General features: G+C 42.9%; 1 protein-coding gene across 9 annotated transcripts in view; it reads left to right on the top strand.

Annotated features, from left to right (window-relative positions):
• PTPRT (protein tyrosine phosphatase receptor type T) overlaps window positions 1–15,502 on the top strand; it is a 488,934-nt gene that overhangs the window by 428,190 nt on the left and 45,242 nt on the right. For 6 of the 9 annotated variants that reach the window (XM_077187379.1, XM_054644473.2, XM_077187380.1 and 3 more), the window contains 3 exons: window positions 1,913–1,990; window positions 2,196–2,231; window positions 11,847–12,034. In XM_077187379.1, the coding sequence (XP_077043494.1) occupies window positions 1,913–1,990; window positions 2,196–2,231; window positions 11,847–12,034 (302 nt within the window). The remainder of the gene's footprint in view (window positions 1–1,912; window positions 1,991–2,195; window positions 2,232–11,846; window positions 12,035–15,502) is intronic. The other 3 variants (XM_077187384.1, XM_077187385.1, XM_077187382.1) reach the window with 2 other exon arrangements.

Below are 15,502 nucleotides of genomic sequence, written 5' to 3' on the forward strand. Positions count from 1 at the left end.
AAGAGAATTTTTAATGAAGTCTTAATCTCTACCCTGATGTGAAATCCTCTCTGGATGTGTTTCCTTTGATTACAGACCCAAGTGCCTGTGAGAAATGCTAGTTAGAAAGCAGCCCTGTGTATACATCTCATTATACAACCTGACTGATTTCAGAAACAAGTTCTCCAAAGTTTTAAGAAACTTCTCTTGTATTGGTGGGTTTTGGGGGATTTTTGTTTTGGTTTAGCTTTTTTGTTTGGTTTTTAATTTGTTTTGGTTTTGGGTTGGGTTTTTTCTTGGTTTTGTTTGGGTTTGTTTGGAATTTTTTCCCCTCTTTTTAAATCTGAATTTAAAAGTCACAGCCCCATGTCACAAACACAATTCATGTCATAATCCTCAGTTGGTCACATCTTTAATCAAACTCGCTGACATGAGGTGTTTATCTGGAAATTCATCCTCAGCAGCTCTGGAAGGGCAGCATGGCCCTGGGAGTTCTTTTATACTCCCAAATTCCAGAAAAACTGGAGTCCTGCCCCAAGCCCTGAGTGTGGCCTTGCCCTGTGACACTGGGCAAACCAATTGCTCTCTTTAGATCTTATTTGATGTTCTCTGAAACGTGGCCATGCCCTGAGTGTGGTGAGAGAAGGGACTGATTTAGGCTGACAAAAGTGCAAGAGGCCCCAGAGCAGAGGAGCTTTGTGACTTTGGGCAGCTGGGGCAGAGCTCCAGCAGACCAAAGTGTGAGGAGTTGGATTGTGTTCATGTGTTTCCAAGTCATGTAGGTCTGAAAATAAGGTGTGAGAATGCAGAGTGAGAGTGAGTTCATGAGCTAGATGATTATAAACTGCTCAGGAGGTAATTCTGACTTTATGGACCTCCCTAGACCAGTGACTTCTTTGGGTGTCCCCATAGAATAACTTGAATTTTTTGAGTAGTGTTTGTTCCATAGCTACAAAAAATTGCTTCTGAAATTACTTTGATGTACACTGAGTTTTATCTACTTCTGTTGGGCTATGGAATAGTTTTTCCTGTGTTATCTGTTGTCATCTTTCTGATGTACTGAGATTTGTATTAGCTTGTTTCCCAGCATTCTGAGGAGGAGATATATAAATGCCTGTAACTCTGAGAGTGAATGCAGAGTGATAACAAAAGAATATGCCTTCAGAAGTGATGGATTACCATAAGAATGTGCATGTTTGCTGCTGTAGGTGTAAACCAGCCTCATAAATTTACTATCAAGACAAGAATCTACCACAAAGATGTTGAGCCCTTCCTCCTTTTAAAAAATATTTGATTAATATGGAAATTTGTAGATTCTTGTCCAGAGAAAGTTAATGCTGTAATGGGAGAAGGCAAGGATGCTTGTCCTGCTGACAGAACCCAGCTCACAGGGGAAGGGATTATAGGATTTGCTGTGAACAGTCCTGGGTTGAAGAACAAGTCCCTTGTAATGTTGTAATGTTTTAACCAAAAAATTGCTACCCCACCTGTGTATTTTTGTGGTACATTGTGTTTGAGTAGGTTTATTTTACTGTCCATACTTATTCTCTGTAGTTTGTATTTTGGGGGTAATTTTTGAGGAATTTCCTCTTAGAGATAAAACCCTAAGTTTGCTCCTTTGGTTTAAAAAAAAAAAAAAGAACATTTAGAATATAGACCTATGAATGTAGCTCTGTGTGTATCCTATTTAGGAACACATTGATTTACAGTAACTATAATTCTATATTTGGGGTCTGGAGTGCTTATATTAAAGAAAATCCATCATGATGACAATGTAATAAATGTAATATGCATGTTGAAATGAAAAATATAATTCATTTTGATAAGCTTTATATATCCCATATTACTGTGTTCTTTGAGGAACATTCTCCCTGTTCTCTTTCTCTCTCTTAATATATGTCTAAAGTCTTTTCCTTATGTCTTTCCTACCTAGCATCACCCTCTCCTTGTTCATTTTCTGTCCAAAGCAAAACCCTTCAGAGCAAATCTATGTTGAATTCCTACTACTCAGGTACTAGTGCCAGACTTTTCTTTCATTCCTAAATTTCCTTTGCTTTTGTACGTTACCCAATATAACCTGTAACAGACCGAGGCTTCTGAGTGTGAGACACAGCTAACCTTGTTTTCATTTTCTGTAACTTTTTCTTTTCCTGTTGATCCTCTGTTGATTTGCATTGAATCCCTGTCGTGTGGGTGAACGGAATTCCATCTCAAAGTTTCATCAGACACCGTCCCATCGACCACGCTGTTAGGTAAGAGGACAGGTATGGTGTGCTGGGCTGAGCTGGAGAGCAAAAACACTCTCTGTGGCATGAAAACAACCCTCTGAAGTGTTTGGCTTCCAAAATCAGAACTAATCCTGTGCTCGTGGGTTCATCAGAAAACTTTTGTTTCATTCGTGTTTTGTTATTGCTGTTAATTGCTTTCAAATGAAAGAAAAATTCAGAAATTAAGGTTTAGTCATTTTTTCAAGGATATCTTTGTGGTGTTTGTGAGGATCCCCAGGATGAGGTGAGAGATGAGAATTGACTCCATGTTCTCAGAAGGCTGGTATATTATATTATGTTATGTATATTATGGTATATTGTGCTATACTAAAACTATAGTAAAGAAAGAGAAAGGATACATCAGAAAGCTTAAGAATGAATAATAAATACCCGTGACTCCTCAGAGTCTGACACAGCTGGACCTTGATTGGTCAGTAATTAAAAACAATTCACATGTTTGGATAAACGATCTCCAGACCACATTCCAGAGCAGCAAAACATGGAGAAGCTGAGGCTTCTCATCTTTCCAGGAGATGAAATCCTGGCAAAGCGATTTTTCAGAAAATACCACGGTGACATATGTTGTTTTTTTTTTTTGTCCATGAGATTTGGGGCTCTGGGCCCCTTTCCCATGTGCTGCCTTGCCTTGGGCTTAGTTCTGACTCCTGCAGGTGGTTGTGCCTGTGCAGCTGACACAGAACCACAGAATGGTTTGGGTTGGAAGGGATCTTTAAAAGCTCTCTGGGCCATGGGCAGGAGCACTTTCCTATAGACCAGATTGCTCAGAGCCCCATCCAACCTCACCTGGAATGTTTCCAAGCATGGGGCATCTTCCACCCCTCTGGGCCACCTGTACCTTTTTATAGACAGTTTGTTCTTTGTATCTACTCTGAATTATCCTGTTTCCATTTAAAACCACCCCCCTGTGCTGTGTGTGAGGCTCAGCTGGGCCTGCCTCAAGGGTTGCAAATTTAAGTGAGGATTTGCATATCTGCTGCAGGTGGGAGCCTGCAGCTTTGGGTGAAGTTGCATGGATAAAGGTTATTTGGAGAAATTCCTGGATGGGTTTTGGGAAGTGGCTCCACCTGGTTCTGTGTATGCTGAGAGTTAAATGCTAAATCTTTCAGGCAGTCAGGTATGGATTTGAGAAGATAACAAAGGTCCTGAGAGGCAGAGGCTGTTCTGTGGCTCTATAAGATATCTATAAGCAAGGAATTCTGCCCTGTGAGGGTGCTGAGGCCCTGGCACAGGGTGCCCAGAGCAGCTGGGGCTGCCCCTGCATCCCTGGAAATGTCCAAAGCCAGGCTGGACAGGGCTTGGAGCACCCTGGGATGGTGGAAGGTGTCCCTGCCCCTGGTAAGGGGTGGTACTGGATGGTCTTTGAGTTCCCTTCTCACCCAAAACTCTCTGATTCTCTGATTTATGAATTCTTCCTCTATGGAGCAGAAAGATGATGTGTGGCTGATCAGAATCTAGCCAGTGGGATTTATAATTTTGGATTATCCACAATAAATGTTCCTTCCAGACACAGTAATCTACTGTGACTGCTTCAAACATCACTCAGAACATGGGGAAGGGCCACAGTTAGACCAGGAGGAAATGACAACCAGTGGCTGTTCCTTGGTTGTCACTTGTCACAGAGGCTTGGAGGGGCTGCCACAACACACACATCCATCCTGCTGCCTGCCAAAATGCTGATGACAAGGAATGAGGCCTCTGAATGGAGTGGGGAAGGAAAGGTGTCCATTTCCCAGAAGGTTTGCTCTCATTTCCCAGAGGCTCGGTGTCATCAACAGAAAAGCCTAAAGGCAGGTTTCTCTTTTGGCTGTACTTTAGAAACAAGGCCCTGACCTGCAGTTTGGTGGAAGATCTCAAACTCTCTGAGTCTGGCATCTGGGAAAACCTGGCCATTCTTTGGGGAGCTGTTTTCCCCCCTCTGCCCTGACAGGATTAAGGTGTGAACTGCACTCTTGCTACTCTGAAGCTCAAGAAGCAATGAACAGGCTCCCTCTGTGCTTCTCCCGCTGCAGCAAAGCCCACAAAACTTCTAAAACTCCAAATTTTATAGGTGAAAAAGAGGAAGTAGGAATCTAACCAGCCTTGTACTTATGTATTTAAAAATATTTCAGATTTCTACTAAGCACTATATCTGTGTAAGGATTGATATCCCTGTTTTACACATGGGAAGTTAAGTACAGAGCACTTTTAAGACATGAATTACACAGACTGGTCACTGTCCCAGTTCCACCTGAATTTAACAGCCTGTGAAACAGCCCCTTACATTGGAGAAATTTCTATCTTGTGACTTGCAGACAAATTATAACCTTGGCATTCTGGTTTCTCAGACAAATCCATCAGAAGTTAGATGTTGCTGTATGAGCAAAAGAAGTTTAATTTTTGATGTTTATTAATATTAATTCCCAGGGAAGAAAAACATATCTTGAAAAGGGATTAGTCATACCAGTACCAATATCTGTACCTGCAATTCAGTACTGTTTGTTCCCATCTATTATGCTTTCTGCTAATAAATGTTCTATATTTGCAGCATTGCATGGCTCCCTAGGCTTGGCTGTGACATGTAAGATACAGGAGATTTGGGATTTGCCTCTATCTCAATTCCTGATTAATGCTTTTTTATTAATGTTTTTTGTGAAGCCATTTTCTCTTCCAGTTGTGGACAACTCTGCATTTTAAATGTTTTGCTCAAACAACTTCACTAGAGAAAGGAATATCTAACACTAAAAAATACATGAGGTAGATTTTCACTTGAAGATGAGGTAGCACAACTTTAGGGATTATTTTGGGGGGAAGATTCATGTCCAGTAGCTCTTGAAGATGTTCAGGAGATCTCATCAGGGGATCTCTGCAGGGGAGCCAGCATGTCCTTCCCTTGGCACCTCCTGGCAGCAGGAAAGGACATTGAGCCTTGTTCTTATTCCAGCTGCTCATGAGGATCCTCACAAGAGTCACCACTCTCCAGACAGGACAGGGATTTTAGTGTCTGCAGATGGGCAGAACGAGCAGAGAGAGCTCTCTGACACAAGGTCTCAGACAAAAACTGGCTGTGCTTAGAAAGCCATAGAGATTTTCCATGGATTTTAGACTTCTGTAGCTTTTTTGCCCACCCCAATCAGTGTGCTGTGTGTACACCCCCAGCCTATTTTGAATAACTCAAAGATGTTAAGGGGCCAGCATTGCTGCTTTAGCAGGTGCCTCTGTCAACTGAATTTTTACTGGGGGATGAGTGATTTTTATGCAATGGATGCTCAAAAATTCCATGGCTTGACCTGCTCAGTTGCATCAGAAGCCTTCCAGGCCAAGCCAGCCTCTAATGAGGAGCTGTGGGAGAGGTTTTCCCAGCATTTCTCTGTGCTGGGGTTTGTCAGGAGCAGAGTGAGCACCAAAGGTTCAGACCTTTGCAGGCTGGGCCTTGAGCTGAATTTCTCTTACATTTCTTCCTGCCTGCAGAGCTGGAAACCCCTCTCTTCCAGTCTTTAGTGGCTTGTAGTTTCATGTGCTGTTTTGAAGTTTCCAGTTATTTTCCAGTTGTGAATGTCTGTGGAAGGTGGGTTGGTCTGGCAGGCTCTTTTCACCAAGGAGGCAAAGAGAGATTTGGCTTGGTAAGCTCCACACATCCAAAGAGCTTCACATTTACATTTCTACCAAATAATCCCAAATCATTGCCCACCTCACCAAAGCATCTTCTTTGCATCTTTAACATTTTCTTCTAGGTTACCTGATGAAGAAAATGTATGTAGTAGTTTTTTATAAGATTACAATACTCTTCTGCTAGAATACACTTATAATATTAGAATACTTTAATATCTTATTAGAATGCTCTTATAAGATTAGAATACTCTTATGCTTGGTGTTAACCAAGCAATTCTTACAAAGTTCTAAAATCTAGATAAAAAATACTTTTTAAAAAAAATTATGGACATGTGGCTTCTTCATGCCTTTGAAATGAAAGGTGCATCCTCTGTGCTCTGTCAAGCCTGCTGTCAGAAGGCTTTGTTAAGGAATGTGCCTTTTCAGAGCTCAGTTGATATCATTAGATAAATGGTGTTTTGCCTTCAGTTTGCCATACCATGCTGGTATTGTAGATAGAATATTAGAGCTGGGTATTTATCATATAATAAAGCCTTGACACACACAAAAAAACAAATTATTTTTCATCTTGCACCATATCCCTGGTGCAGAGGGAAGAGGTATTAGCCATGCTCTAGTCACCCTCAGAAGATGTCAAAGAATTGACAGCCTTTGCTCTAGTGTGGAGAGACTGGCTCTGTGTGTAATTAAATCCATCACAAACACCACTCCAAACATAATTTATTTTGTGCAAAGGGTGTCGTATCGCATCTTATCACTTGCCAAGGCTAGGAGAATAAAAAAAATAAGCAGATATGATAGCCCTGTCATTTTAGTCACGGGAGGAATTTGTGGACCTTAAAGCAAAAGTTTGGAGAGAAGCTTCTGCGGTGTAGAAGATGACACAGGAGTGAAGCTTTGCTGTTAGTTGAGAAAGGCATGGCTGAGTTTTCTGGTCAGGACACAACATCATACTCTGTGCCCAGATATCCATTTCTCAGTCTAACTATGTTTACAAAACAAATGATCTCTATAAAGGCATCTAAAGCTTTAATCCCTACAGGTGCTCTGGGTGAGCAGGACCCCTCCCAGCAGCCGTACTGGGATGTGGCACAGGGCTCTGATCATACAGAGCCACTTCCAGACTGGCAATCTAATTTCTCAGCTGCTCTTCATCTTATCTGTGACATTTATGGAGAAGTTCATCAGTTTTTCTGTGGAGGCAAACATATTTATTTTACTTGTCTGAGAAGCACAGAAGTACAGAGCACAAGGTGGTGCAGCAGCAGGCAAGCAGCAATAACTCACTGTCAAGGCTGCTCATCAGATGGGGGAAGATTCCACTGAAGTGACCCCTGCTCCAGCTCCTCTCTGTTTGCTGGACTCTGTTACTTCTTGGCACAATAAGACCTCAGGGTTGATTTCAGCAAGTTCATGATCATTTCCCCAGCAAAGACATTCACAAAAAGCACCATTTCATAGGCAGGGAGAATTTGAGAATATGTGAGGTCAGCATTATTACATTTGCTTGTCTGCAGTTTCACACTAAACACATGAGCTGAGAGGCCTGAAGAGTTTCCAATCAGCCAAGTTGTATAAGAGACAGGGAATCACTAATTTACTGTCTTCTACAAAATGTCAGGGTGTTAGGTGAACTCTCAAGCTGATTATAGAATGGTTTGGGTTGGAAGGACCTTTAAAGCTCATCTCCTTCCACCCTCTGCCATGGGCAGGGACATTTTCCACTAGACCAGGCTGCTCCAAGCCCTGTCCAGCCTGGCCTTGGACACTTCCAGGGATCCAGGGGGATCATGAAAATGCCAGAATCAAAACATCCAAGCTGGCCAACATCTTAATATGGGGAGTGAGAGTGGCACTGAAAAGGGTTAACAAACAAGCTGCAACACCCTTTGCTGTCACAAGCTGCTGATATTAGAAGCAATCCTGTCATCAACAGCACGTTCCCAGCCACATGCAGAATACCTGCCTTATTTACAGCTGCACAAATAGAACTGTGGAAAATTGGAGATTGTTCTAGGAAGGAACCGGAGCCCCGAGCAGCCTGCCCTAATGAGACTTCAGAAGCTCTCAATTGATTTACTTTATCAAAGAGAGGCTGAAGAAGTGATTTGATCAGTGCCTGCATGGGTCAGGATTACAAATGCTCAGAGGGCTCTTTAATCTAACAGAAGGTATAATAAGATTCAGTGCCTGCAATCGAAGCTAAGCAAAATCAAATTGCAATTAAGAAATGTTTAGTCAGCAAGGGTAATTAACCATTGGCACAATTTTGGGGGTCAGAATGGAATCACCACCTCCTGAAATGTTTTAATTTGAATTATTTCTTGGAATGGTATTCCATCTTTGGAATGCAGTGAAATGTGGTGGGGTGTGTTCCTATCAAAAGCACAAGGACATATGACTAGGATAAATGTGCATATGAAATATAATTTAAAAAACACCTGATGCATGATCCTCCACATTTAGTAGTTTCTGAGTATTAGAGTGAATTCTTTCCTGCAACTTTCCCATTAAAAAAAAAAAAAAAACCAAAACAAAAAACTATTTTTCCGTTTTGCTTTTCTGACTGAAAACTCACCAAAGGCACACATGCTTTATAGGCACTGCCAAAAATTTAGTGCAAAGCCTTGGCCAATTTGTCCTGCAAAGTCATTCTCATTTGCAGGGGACTGGGGAAATGTTTGTGAGAAGCAGACAGAGAAAAGGGACTGTGGAAAATTACTTTAACTTCTTTAACTTGCCTTTAGTGCAACAATTAAAGCAGCAGCCTGACTTTGCTGGAATCTTTGTTGTCTTTCCCAGTAATAATGGTGCCAAAAGGAATGAGATGTGCCTTATAGCTGCACACAGAAGGAAAAGCAAAGCCTGCTTGCCAGCCCTCCAAAGACTCTTTTGGTTGACTGTCCTAGTGAGAGATTAGTCTGCTGCCACCTGCTCTCCCACCTGCATTTTGAATTGTTCACAGGATGGCTGCAAACACATCCTGAGAGGTGCCGGCCCCGCCGAGCGCCTCATTACCGCGCTTAGCTCCACACTCTGGGGTGATTAGATGGAGAGGGAACAACGTGTAACCAGCACCAGCCTTTATTAGCAGAACATGGAAGTGTTAAGCTCAGCTCACACACAGCAATTTGTGTCCAGAAAAGCCCCGCTACATTTTCCTTGGCCTAGATAAAATGCTGGTGGGAGTAACTGAGAGTCCAGAGCTGCTGCTGCTGCTGTTGGGGTTGGGATTTTTTTGCAGGTAGCTCAGGTGCCATGCATGATGTGTTTGTCACAGAGGACTGGAGGAGGTGATGGCCTCAAAAGTTTCAGTTGTGTGTCCCAGGGTGGAGAGGGGGGTGACCCACATTGTGTGATGCTTTTCTTGAAGCAGAATCACCTGTTTAAGGCACACAAACAGTGCTGGTGCTGCCACAGATCACACTTTGCATTCTGCTCTGTGAGGGTGCTGAGGCCCTGGCCCAGGCTGCCCAGAGCAGCTGTGGCTGCCCCTGGATCCCTGGAGGTGTCCAAGACCAGGTTGGATGGTGCTTGGAGCAACCTGGGATATTGAAATGAGATGGTCCCTTCCAAGTTCAAACCATTCTGAGCTTCTGTGCCACAAGAGCCGTTCCTACAATCAGTGGGATTTGCACCAATTTTTATCTCATTCACCAAGAGACCAGCTGTCACTATGGACTCAAAGACCTGAGACAGACCCCTCTTTGCTGCTGAGCACCTTCTTCTAGTCCCACCTCCACACCATGAGTGCCTACCTTAAGGGAAGTCATGTGGCAAGAACGAGCCACCATTTTCCTGGCTTTCACCTCTCCCTGTGACACATTACTCTGAGAAGAAAGCCAAGTACACCAGAATTAAAGGAACTGATGAAGAGAGAAATTAGTAATTGCCTGCAAAGCAGCTGGCTGATCTGAGCTCCATTTTACAAGTCGCCTGTGCTCTGCGTGTGCCCTGCCCAAATTAGCACCAGAACCACACATTAGTTTTAAGGCTCCCTCTTGAATTGGGATCTCGTAATGTTTTTTAATTGGGGCTGATAAAAATGTGGCATTACTTGCAGGTTCCTCGGAGAAGCCAATTGTGAAATTGGGTTTGTATTAAACCTAATGATGGAAAATTAAGCATAGTACGTCTGTCGGAAATGGTCCGCGATAAAAATCTTCTCCTTTTCATTACAGGAGGTTAATAGGGAATAGGGGAGCAAAGATGCACTGGGAAAGCGAATCCAACTAGGGGAATTAATAAGCCTTGAAATTCCCTCTGTTCAGAGTTCTCACACTGTCATTAGTCAGAGCATTAGGGATGATTATACAAATGCTTTGAATGTTACTCTTCCTTAAATCCCAAATTTATTCACATTTTGTGTTTGAGGGTTGCTTTGCTTGAGCCGTACTTCTGTAAATCCGAGTGTCCTGGGAATGTGACTGTGTTTATGAGAACCTGGGACTCAGAAATCCTTAAATTCAGGAGTTTAATCCTCAAAGCAGATGATCACTGTGCTAATTTATTTCAGAGGAGCAGGCTGCATTCAGCATCTCTGATAATTCACCCCCCAGCCGTGTTGATGTCCCACTGCTGATGAGCTTGCCCTGCAGCAGTGTCCACTGCTGGCATTCCTATCTCCTCACAGTCCTGCAGCTACCAAACAGAGCATATCCCTGCTTTCACATCTTCCCCTAATCTAATAATAAACCAGCTGAATTGCTATTTGTCATATCTGTGCTGAGGACACAGTGGGATGCCCTCAGCTCTCTGCTCCTGCCCACCTTTGCAGGAGGGACATGGGCAGCCCCTGCCCAAACACCACAGTGGTTTCTCAAGCAGAGCAATGTTTACAAGAGCATCCCAAGATTATTTCTGCCTCACAGAAATCACCCTGAAATTGCAATTTGATTTATTTATTCTTTATCCCTTTAAAAACATGGCCGCAGTGCTGCTCTCAAGGGGTGGTGTCTCAGCTCTTTGTCAGTGAACTTGCTGTAAGAAACAAACCCTGTGTATGGAAGCTCAAGGGGCTTTTGTGAACAATCTGAGGGAGCTGCATTTTCTGTTTGCTAATACCTTGGTCTGGGTAAGGCCAGAAAGAATTTATGCAGGTTTTATGTGTGAAAGGAGCTGAGCATCTCAGATCCCTGCAGTCCTAGGAAAAACCAGTGCTATATTTGGCCAAATACTTAAATTTGGACAGCTCTGCTAGATAAGTCATTGAATTTTTCATTTAGTTTGAGTTCCTGATGTTAAAGATTGTTATAGTCAATTGTTTGGTTATTGAAGTTATTATTTCTTTTCTCTTAGTTCACTGGGAATATTTTGTTGTACACAGAGTTTTGCTGGGGATATGAAGTTGCAATTCCATCTGCACAGTGATAGATTCACTTCTTTCAAAATGACCCACTTTTCTATTAAGTTTACATATCTGAAATTTAAATTTCTGCACACAAGATAACTATATTTTTACGCTGGTTTATTTTTTTTTTCCTGATGATATTACATCTTTGTTGTTGACATACAAAATTTTAGGCCTGAACTAGCAGAACAGTTGACTTTGCTTGAGCATCCTGACTTATTTGAAATGCTAATCATTTCCTTGCTGTTCACTGGGGTCCCTCTCAGTTATCTCATGCTGTACACCCCAAATCCTGCCTGGATCTCTTGCTCATCTCTGTGTATTTCTGAGCCACGTTCTTTGCAGGTTTGGGAAGACAGGAGCTCTGTTGGAGTTGCTGTGGAGAGCTCACCATATCCTTGTTAACCTGACTGGCTGCTCACTCTCTCCCTGTCATTTTGGGTTTGTCTGCTTGACACAAAAAAATATTCAAGCATGATTTAGTCTTTCTTGGCACTTTAGATAAACCCGTGTTTTCTATTCATTTCTTCACTTCCTTTCGCCCGCACCAGCCTGCGGGGTGGTGTTAAATAAACAGAGGGAGGATGAAACTGGGAAAATCAGGCAGCTGAGAGCTCGTTCTGCCCCCTGTCTCCCCACAGACAGCAGCCATGGGGAGCTGGCCCAGCCCACGCTGACCATCCAGACCCACCCGTACCGCAGCTGCGAGCCCGTGGAGATGTCCTACCCCCGGGGGCAGTTCCAGCCCGCCATCCGAGTGGCAGACCTGCTGCAGCACATCACCCAGATGAAGAGGGGACAGGGCTACGGCTTCAAGGAGGAGTATGAGGTGAGAGGAGCCTTTCTTGACATGACTGATGTGAAAAAAATGCCTGTTTTATGGTTGGGTTTTTGCAAATATTCAAGTGAATATTGTATGTGTTGTGTTAGAAAGTAATGCTGTGTTAAGTAGTGTGATAAATACAGTTTTAGGTTATAACATAATGTTAAAATAGAAACTATGCTATCTAAGATACTTTTTTTAAGAAAGGACTTGCAGCGAGATAGCAGCCACAGGACACCTCAGTCTTTCAGAGAAAGAGAATTTATGGCCCTCTTATCAGAAGAAACAAATTTCTTCCTGCCTTGCTCAGGCTTGAAGGCGCTGTCAGGATTCAGAGGAAGAAGCTGACACTGCCCAGACAGAATCCTGTGTTTGAATGGAATTTATGCATCATGGATGAGGTGTATGAATATGCAACAGGCTGTTGTTTTTAAGGGTTAATCCTCTATTAACGTGGGTCCTTTTTCGGGCTTATGCTGCCCAGAAAAAGGTACCCAGACATCCATAACTCTTTGTTTCTATTGTCTCATATTGTCCTAATCCAAATTGTCCAAATTATTATTACTCTAATTGTATTACTATTTTTATAACCATTTTATTACTATGAGACTTTTAAATTTTTAAAAACAAGTGATTGGCGTTTTTCACAACTGAGTAGGGAAGTTGCACTCATGAGGGGTAGAAGCTTGGGAAAGTAGCTGGTTTTGAGAGCTTCTTTCCCTTAATTCACTCTCCTAATCCTTTTCTTTCTGATGTTGGTTTTGAGGGCCGGGTTTTGCAGCAGTGTCAGTCTTTGCAGGCCCTCTATTCCAAAGAGAAGGTGTTCCCTACAGCAGTAAGAGGGTGACCCTGTGCCCATGCCTCTGTCCCATAAAGAGCAGACAGTGAATATTCAGCAGGTGCTGAACATGCAGCCCCACAGTCCCTTCCTTATGGATGTTTTCCTTGAGGAGTGTGAGCCAGGCTGTGAGAAAAGGAAGGGGTTTTGCCTGAGTTTTTTGGGAGCTCTTCTCATAACTGATCACAAGAAATCACAGTGCAATTATAGTAGAGGAAATGTATTGTATTTGAATATCTGTATAGAGGCTTTGCCCCAGAGGTCCCGGTTGCCCTTGATGGGCTGCAGCTGCCATGTCCTTAACTGGGCTGCAGCTGTGACCAATGGAGATGACTGGGATAAAAGGGGACAGGTTGGCCAGTCAGGGAGAGCCTTGGAGGAGCCCTGAACTGAGAAAGAACAGCATGCAGGAGGAGTCAGTGAAGATCTGCAGCCATGAGAATATGCCAAAGAGGTATGGACTTTAGAAGTCTGATAATATCCTTATGGGACTCCAGAGAAATAATAGAACAACAACATGCAATGACCTCATGCACAATTTTCAAGTCACAGGCAGGTATTTGTGTAGCTTAAACAAATGTGAAATTCTCCAATATGATCAAACCTCTGGCTCAGAATAGGCTTGGCTGACATCCTCTACCAACTCCATGTGAGGAGATGAGTAAAACCTATGCTGGAAAAAATGAAAGCTGCCCTATTTTCCCTCACCTCTTCCCCCTGCAAGCTGGAACGAGCAGGAATATAATCCACATGACCAAAAGACATGATGTTGGGGATGATTTGGAAGAGGAAAACACATTTAGAGCAGAGCAAACAGAAGAGGGAAATAGCATCAAACATATGTGAGACTCAGCTCTAGCAAATGATAATTATAATGAATGTAGTAAGCTCGTGGGAAGGCAATAAGAAATTAATATGCATAGTGGCATTAAAACTATTTAAAAATAATTTAACAGCTGTGAAAATAAGTTACTTAATGAAAACAGCTCACTTTCCCACCCTGCAAGTATGAGTCCATGGGGTTTGTGTCCTCAGTGCTGAGGTTTGCTGTAATTGGGAACCTGTCTTTTCCTGGTCCTTACCAGGGAGTGTTTTTTTAATCATATGGGATCAAAAGCTGTCATAGAATATGTTTCTGGAACTGTATGTTAACCAGGTCTAGGCACTCTTGCCCCATAATCAAGCATGCTAATTAAGCTACCTATATAAAGGGCTTTGTTTAATATTGAAAAAGGTTAATAATTCTCTGAGGAGATTTACTCAGCCACCCCTTGGCCTCCATTTCCATGAGGAGTACCCAAAACTACATTGAGCTCAATTACAGATGCCCTAAGACCCAGTTCTTGATGTTCAAGACGAAAAACAGGTGCTGGCATATATGTAATTTTCTGGTGCTGGCATGGGTAATTATCAAAATAGCACATTAGCATGAAAAATGTCAATGCAACTTTCAGCTCCACGAGCTCTGCCTTCCCCACAAAGCGCTGTCTGCAGACACATGTAAGGATGATGGCATTACACAGCTTTGCAGAATTCCTTTCTTTACAAGGAATGGCCTGGAGAATGCCACAAGCTCACAGATCCCCTGTGTTGTCCCACCCTTCCATCAGCCAGAAATGCAGGCGTTTTCCACGGTGGGGTTTGGGTTTGGAGATGGGCTGGAGGCAGCACTTCAGCTCCAAATAGCGGTGGGGAGGGTGGCAGGGAGCAGGAGAGCTCCTGCAAGGTGGGAGGTTTGAGCTGCCTGTGAGTGGGGGCTCAGCCTGGCATCTGCAGGAGCACAGAGCTGCAAAATTGGCTTTGCATAGCAGCTGATAAAATCTCGAGAAAGAGTTTGATGTCTCTTTTAAAGTGTGTTTTCAGACACTAATATCAGTGTCACCTCCAAATATGCTCTTTTTTTTTTTTCTTCTTCTAAGGAGCTGATTTTCTACTTACTTTGCAAATTGATAGCATAAATTGCAGCCTGTTTAGTGACATGTTACCAAATAATTTTAGTCTCATGAAAAATCACTTTGAACGGAGCATATCAGTCACACATGACAATCTCTTATCTCTGTGCCTTCCCATCTCTGCCGAGTAACCTGGAAATTGCATTCCATATTTGTTTAAAGGATGCCTGCACCTACACGTGTGAGCACAGGCAGCTTGTTTTGCTGAAGGCATCTAGAAAAATATTCCTGGTAGCTCCAGGAGGAGCTGAGAAGTGGAGGGGATGGTGTGAGGGGTGTGAGTGCTGGTGTTGAATGAGTGTTAACCGGGTGTGAGTAGTGGGAGAATCTGTCAGCACTCCCTGTCTGTGTTATTTTAGGGCTGCACACTGCACCTGAGGGCAAAGTGGGACTTTGGGCCTTTTTGGCTGCTGCTTCTGTTCGGTGATAAAACAAAAGGAGCAGAGGAGAAAAATCTGTCAGCGGTGCTGGGTGTAGATGGCACTGTTTGGGGTTGGGAATAGCCATAAACATTTAAACAGGACACATTTAAATGTCACCAGTTCCTTTTCCAGAACATATCAGCTCTGATTTGTTGGGAGCTGTGGGACCAGTCCCACAGACTTATTGCAAGCACCAATTACTGGCTAAGGAGATAATAGGCTTAATTATCCAGACTCATTTTCCATTATGATTTAGGATGTC

This window comes from Agelaius phoeniceus, chromosome 17 (assembly GCF_051311805.1).
Source record: "Agelaius phoeniceus isolate bAgePho1 chromosome 17, bAgePho1.hap1, whole genome shotgun sequence".
NCBI classification, from domain to species: domain Eukaryota; kingdom Metazoa; phylum Chordata; class Aves; order Passeriformes; family Icteridae; genus Agelaius; species Agelaius phoeniceus.